Source organism: Micropterus dolomieu, linkage group LG08 (assembly GCF_021292245.1).
Source record: "Micropterus dolomieu isolate WLL.071019.BEF.003 ecotype Adirondacks linkage group LG08, ASM2129224v1, whole genome shotgun sequence".
In the NCBI taxonomy this organism is placed as follows: Eukaryota; Metazoa; Chordata; class Actinopteri; order Centrarchiformes; family Centrarchidae; genus Micropterus; species Micropterus dolomieu.
In genome coordinates, this window is record NC_060157.1 from 5,300,502 (window position 1) to 5,307,301 (window position 6,800).

Consider the following 6,800-nt stretch of genomic DNA (forward strand, 5'->3'; position numbering starts at 1 on the left):
TCATAAAAAGCCATAAAGTTGTTCTCTGGTTGTGGTGGTGGGTTGGGTGGGAGACCAGCGTTCAGTTCCTGTGAGAAACAAGATTGATTTGTTTTTTTAATAAAGTTGTGCAGTGTCAGCTTTGTTAGCTTCGTAGCTAACTTAAGTCAGTGTATGTTTGTGTGTCGACTGGTGAACTCAACAGCTGTGTTTATGTCACGTGACGTAGGTCATGAATTACTGCTTCTGCTCTAATTAATTATTTGACCAATTTGAATTTCTGTCACTTCAAACAGATGCTGGTTGTGTCTGAACAATCAGGTTGGGGAAAAAAGTGACGGGAAGTTTGTAATGTAATTTAATATTTGTCATGAATATTGAATCAATAATGGGCTATATATTTACATTTCTGCACATGCAATAAATAACAACTTATAAAATTGTCTTGACTGGTGAACATAAAAAAAACAAAACATATTTACATTTTTGTAAATGTTGACAACTTTTTCAATCACACCAAAAACCATTTTAAAACTTAGTAACTGACTGACAATTTGTCACCAACAACATTACTGTTGACCGTGGATTAATTCATTGAAATTTTCAGACCTGTGAACAGTTTTCATTCAGAACTTTTTTTCCATACTGTGACCGCTAACTGGCTATCAGTGCAGAAGGAGGTAAATCATTTGTACGACATCACTGCACGCGTTAAAGCTTCCATCAGTGGCAAAGATTGTGTAAGTAAGAAATGTTCAAGAGATTGTACTGAGCAGCACTTTGATTTTGTTTGTATCTGTGATCCTGAAGAAGAAATGGTCGTCTCCCTTATTGGCATTCATCCACACTCTGTATAGACTGAACTTCCTTTTTCACCACATAATTTTTCATAATCATAACATTAGAGGCTGTTCACTCACGTCCCTGGGCTGAACTTTCAGTGAGTCTATAATTTAACAGCAGCCGGTAGTCACACGGGAGGTAGAAAATAGTTCTCCATGAAAACTGTTGGCCCGAATTTTAGCTCAAATATTTAACACTAACTTGTACCTTTTATTGTGGCCAGCCTGAGGCACACCTGTGCAATATCCATGCTGTCTGAACAGCATCTTGATTTGCCACACCTGTGAAGTGTACGGATTATTTCAGAAAAGGAGAAGTGCTCACTAACACAGATTGTGACAGATTTGCGAACAATATTTGAGAGAAATAAACCTTATGTGTACATAGAGAAAGTCTTAGATCTTTGAGTTCAGCTCATGATGTCTGGGTGTGTTGCATTTATAATTTTGTTCAGTGTATTTAAGATAAGCTGAATTTGTTCTTGAAGTAGATCTAACTTGAAGCTTTAACCTGTTTTATGTTCACCTGTTGGCTTCTGAGAGAATAAATGAAGTTACTGCTGATGTTAAGTAGCAGTAGAGTACAGAAGAGAAGTGTCTTCAGCATGGCTGCCGTCCAAGCTAGCTTCTACCCGAGGCACAGAGTAGACGACTTTATCTGCATCGCCACGGGGGGCGCTGTTGACCGAGGCAGCTGTGCTGTTGGAAAAATCCACTTGAGAGTAGGGGAGGTTACTCGAGTCATCTTCGGTCTGGAAGAAAACAAAGAGAGGTCAAAGACGGATTTAGTCTTAATAGTAATTTAAATTTATAAGCTTAATTTTTTTTATTTTATTTTGTGCCCATTATATATTTATACTGTTTATATACTACAGAAGCCGAAAGAGCCCATCCAATTAAAATATTTTTTACTCTGTTTTCCCGTGATAATGGGATAATTTTCTCGTGGTCTCGAGATAAGAAACTACAGCTGAATATTGGGGTCGGCTGGTGCGTTTCTTTATGATAATTTCAGTCCACTTTTCTGTGTGACTGGTTGGCTTAGTCAGTAGAGTGCGAGACTCATGATCCAAAGATTAAGGATTTGACTCCCACTTTCAATAACTTTTTTTTCCTTTTTTTGTGTGTCTTTTATTATACTCTTCAACAAAGTTGTTATGAAAAGATTCAGGAATCCAATCACACATTTCCCGACGGCTGTTTCAAAAGTTCCATATGATCATAAACAGACACACAGAAACATGGATAAAACATTAAAGCACGAATTACATAAGCACAGACAAAATCAGACGAGCACAAATAATATGACACGTAAAATACATCAACACGTGAGTACAGGAATATGTAAAAAATAATGACAATGATTATGATTATTTGGTTGCATATTGTTGTATTGGTACTCCAGCTAATTTTGGATAGGTGGATTGTTTTGATGCTTTTAGCTTACTTTATTAACAGCTGTATTTATATATTTACTATGGAATGATGCATTTATAAATTGTCTTTCTTATTTTTAAACATACTCTTAAATGTATTCATTTATGAACTATTGTTATATCTTGTTTTCCCTTGTATTTACTCCTGTATTCCCTTTGCCGGTAAATCAGTGCCTAATATCTGGACTGATGTGTGTTTTGTCTCGTCTGTGAAACTACAATGTGTACTATGGGCCTAAGAAAAAATTCTCCTTGGAGATAATAAAGTTCATCTTATCTTAAAACATATTTCTTCTGCTGTACACAAACAAAGAATACAACTTTTCAATTTAAACTGCCATAAAACTATTGTTTAAAACCTCAAAGCTGACCACAGTTTTACTTACTATCTTCTGAGAACTTGCTGTAGCGACAAAGCTGTAGTTTTCATACTCAACTCCATTTGGTTTGGTGTAAGTGTAAACTGTAGATATTTCTACAGGAGGAGATCTGCTCTGTGTGTCTTCATTTCTGATCTCTTCATATACTCTGTCAGGCTGCAGGAAGAGAAGATGTGTTTGGTTTGTATCTTTATCAGCTGGTTTCACAAACTAAGCTGTCCCAAATTTACTAAAATTTACCTCTGCAACATTAGCATACTCCATTTCCACAGGAGGTTCTGAAAAACATGCAGTTCAGAAGATTAAGCCCATTTAATGAAACACATATACCCTTTTCAACCAAAACAGGTCAAAATGTTTTAGAAGAAACAGGAACTAAAACAGAAAACTAAAAGTCGCTTTTGTGCACGTCTGTGTTCCCGTCACATCTGAAGAACCATGAGAATTTTCACACTAGAAAACAGGAAAGTCTTCCTGTTGTTCTTTGTATTAACTGCTGTGTGACTGATTTTTGAGTTGAATGTAATGAATAAAAGAAAAAGAGACTGAAAACTGAATATTGTACATTCAGTATTTGCTATATTGCATTGTTTGTGTGTGGTGTGTGTTTTAATGGAAAAGTACACAGTCTTTAGACCTTGCACAGCTGCAAGACATGTGGAGTGAATAACATAATACTCTTTACTATGAATCACATTTGGAAATTCAATTTTTCCTCAAGAAAACACAAAAGTCTATTCTCTCTCTCTATCTCAGTCAACCCAATAGTGACACAAATGGATTTTAACAAATGGATATCTCGGTCACTTCACCACATTTATCTACCAAACATAGTCAATGTTGTGGCAGTACAGCTGTTAGCAAGCTAACATGCTGGACTCAAAGATGGCACCTGCTCACATGAATCAAAATTGCTCACTTATCGCATAAGATGGAAAAGTTTTATAATAGATTTAATTATTTTATGGATTTATTTGTCAGTGTTAAAGTTCTGAGAAAGAAATGTCTCTGTCCTTTTCTACTTGTCTTTTGTACATGAATTTCTGTTAGACAACCTGATCCAGGGTCCTCCTAAAAGTAAATAAACTTTACCTTAACTTTAAGGGTAAGGTCTCTTACACATGATGTGTTAACATAACCAAGTTTGTAATCTGTAAGGATATTTTTTTGTAAACTATTTTCGTGTTTTCTGTGAGAACGTTTAGATTTCCAGTTGCTTTTCTAATGTGTGTGTTTCCTGTAGTCTCACCTTTGGGTTTACTGGTTTTCTTCCTGCAGAATATCAGCACAGCCACTGATAATATGATGATCATGACGACCAGAATCAGACCCACATACAGCAGCGCACCTGTGGCAGTTTAGGCAGTAGAACATGTTGGACACTGACACATCCTGGACCATTACAAAATGTATCTGGGAGCATAATTGGACTCCCACAAACATGTGTGGACCTGCGTTTGTCCAGTGTTGTCAAACTAATAGTAGAATCAACTCATTTTTTAAGTATTTAATTTCATATTTTATAACAAAAAATCATGAACATACTTTTAGTGGTTCTTTCTGAATGATGTAAACATACCTGGACCTGTAGCTGGTGTTCTATGTTCCTGATGAGTCTGCTTGGTGGCTTCAGGAGAGGCTGATGAAGGTTTTGAGCTTCCTGAACTGGAGCTTAAACTCTTTGTTGTCGTCAGTGTGGAGGCTGATGGGACCGATGATGATAAAGGTCTGGGAGTCCAGTTTGGTTTAGAAGTGGTTGAATCTGTGAAACATGAATAACAGAATGAAACAATCAGATCCTGATTGTTCAGATACAAAGAAATTCGGATGATCAGACGCCCCTTGCAAAGAACTCTGTGGTGACATTTCTTTCAAATAACAAACAGTATTTTAATCACACAGCTACATGCAGCAGGTAATCATTGTGTTTGGTGCAACAATATTCCAACCAACTGTAGTGTCTTCATTTGTGTGACAGTTTGAGATCATCAGATATTTTACATGAACTGTTGGTATTAAATGAGCATCTTTCAGTGTTCACAATGATGAAAGTATGCAGCTGTAAATATAATTGATAGATAAACATCAGCAGCCGTCAGTGAACAGCTCATTTCATGACTCTCAGTAGAAACTCACCATCTTCAACTCTGATGTCAAACTCCTCATATGAATCTGGAGCCCAATATCTGTCCAAACTGCATCTGTACCGTCCTGAGTCAGACTTGGTCAGATTTGTGATGCTCACATACAGAAGTGTGTCAGATACTGGAAAAGATCCTTCTTTATATTCAATGCTGTATCTGCCGCTCTGAGCTCTGTCACCAGCTGTTTCAACGAGAATGTCTTGTTCTTCACATTCATTCCTACAGAAGATTTTCCTGCTTCCAGAGAGTTTAAAGGAACATGCACGTGTGATGTTTCCTCCCTCCTTTATGAGGATTTCTGCATTGATGAGACCAGTGTTTCCATCCTGCAGTGCTGTTGAAAAGGTGAACAAGCAATAGTTACTATTGTCCTGACACGACAGTCTGATAATTAACAAATCTGTAGAGTCACTCTGAGAGCTGCCCAGTTCAACCAGTCAAATGGCAATTTGATTGAATTGTAATTCTGGGGTGCCACGGTGGCTCACCTAGTAGAGCTCATGCCATAAGGCTAAGACCTTAATGCACCATGTACCCTTTGCTGCATGTCATCCCCTTTCTCTCTCCTGTCTTTCTTCAGCTGTCACTGTCTAATAAAGGCAAAAATACCAGAAAAACATCCTCAAATTGTAATTGTGTCAACATAGATTTAGAGGATTATAAAATCTGATATTGTACAATTAAATTTAGTTCCATTAACTGTAATTAATGTTAATACTTTTTAATCATTTTCAAAAAACTTTGCCGATTGTAAAAAGGTTAATGAACTGAGCTCAACACATGTAAACTTCCCTGACTCTTCAGTCAGTCCCACCTTCTGTTCAGGTTAGCTGATTTCTGTTTGGGAGGGAGGTTGATTGATTTTGTCCTGATCAACCAGTGTCAAGTATCTGTCCTGCTGAGCTAAAAAAAATTATCTATAAAATATTTTAACAATATGTAATATGATGATACAATTTTGTTTTTGAGTTTGTTAGTTTTGATCAGTCGTTTCTCATGTAAAAGTGACATTGCTGGTTGCCTTTCTGCATGTGAAATTAGGTTTTGGTGAGTTGCTTAACATATCCACAGCTCAGTTGGTCAACAAGGCTGCAGTTCTTCCTCTGGAGCTGGTTCAAATAAAATTATTAAAAATAGTTTTCTCGTTTCAGCTCTAAGAAAGTAAACTAAGTGGTTTAAAACACCTGCAAGAAGCAAGAGGCATTGTAGCTCTGAAAATGTTGACAAAGGTTTATTTTGGTCGCAACTTGCAGGTTTCTCTGTTACTCTGTGGGAAATGTCTATGAGATAGTTTCCTGTATTGTGAAATGCCTGAGCAACAGCCAGGCTGAGGCAGTGGATTAATAACTGCACTTCCTCACAAGTCTACGGCAAAAAGACGCTATAAAACAAGTCGAGAAAAAATAGTTGATTGCATATTGTCAATGTAAACAAGAAGTTTTGTGTTTATATTTTGATCTAAATTTTAAAGTAACTCATTCCAGACTCCAAACATCCTGTTTGACCACAGAATCCAAATGTTAGACAGAAAAAACGGATCAAGACTGAAATGAGATGCATCGAAACATGATAAAGATGACATCATGATAAAGAGAGAGAATGACATTAAAAAGAACGAGAGTGTACTCACTGAGGAAGAAGAAGCAGATCACAGTGTGACGAACTTTCATGTTGGAGGCTCTGATGAGTTAATGCTGGTTTAAACCAGGAACTTCTCTCTTCTTCAAAAGATGGAGTCCCTCCCCCAAACATCACACATTCATCTCTCCTCCCCTCTACATTGTTTTTGTCATTCCATTATCAGCAGGTTTATAGGTGATATTACATTAAAATTAGACTTGGTTGTCTTGGGCATTAATGCCATATTTTTGTCTACACTGGAATAAAATCTCTGTTATTAAGGCATTTTTGTCCATTAATGAGTCCGATAGCGTTTGTGCAACACAGCACACGCTGAGTTACTATTTATATTTTTTACTAAAACAGACAGTTTGTGTAACATAAAGCAAGAGGATGAAC

At 36.8% G+C, this 6,800-nt stretch overlaps 1 protein-coding gene across 3 annotated transcripts; it reads right to left on the reverse strand.

The window, feature by feature from the left end:
- Positions 1 to 394: 394 nt before the first annotated feature.
- On the reverse strand, positions 395 to 6,452 carry LOC123974844. Of its 3 annotated transcripts, XM_046055802.1 has the most exons (8): positions 6,412 to 6,452; positions 4,774 to 5,115; positions 4,217 to 4,399; positions 3,887 to 3,985; positions 2,878 to 2,915; positions 2,644 to 2,793; positions 1,348 to 1,573; positions 395 to 1,103 (listed from the first exon to the last, which is right to left on the reverse strand). In XM_046055802.1, the coding sequence occupies exons 1-7, from the start codon at positions 6,449 to 6,451 to the stop codon at positions 1,388 to 1,390; spliced, it is 1,038 nt and encodes a 345-aa protein (XP_045911758.1). In that variant the 5' UTR covers position 6,452; the 3' UTR covers positions 395 to 1,103; positions 1,348 to 1,387. The 3 variants fall into 3 exon arrangements, with proteins under 3 accessions (XP_045911758.1, XP_045911759.1, XP_045911755.1); XM_046055803.1 differs by having other exon boundaries at positions 395 to 1,573; positions 2,695 to 2,793; XM_046055799.1 differs by having other exon boundaries at positions 395 to 1,573.
- Between the last annotated feature and the right edge of the window lie 348 nt (positions 6,453 to 6,800).

Coding starts and splice junctions, on each gene's coding strand:
- LOC123974844 (XM_046055802.1), bottom strand. CDS start 6,451: ATGAAAGTTCGTCACACTGTGATCTGCTTCTTCTTCCTCA. Junction 2,794..2,877: donor AGTATGCTAATGTTGCAGAG/GTAAATTTTAGT, acceptor CTCTTCCTGCAG/CCTGACAGAGTATATGAAGA. Junction 1,574..2,643: donor CAGCAAGTTCTCAGAAGATA/GTAAGTAAAACT, acceptor GTTTTCTTCCAG/ACCGAAGATGACTCGAGTAA.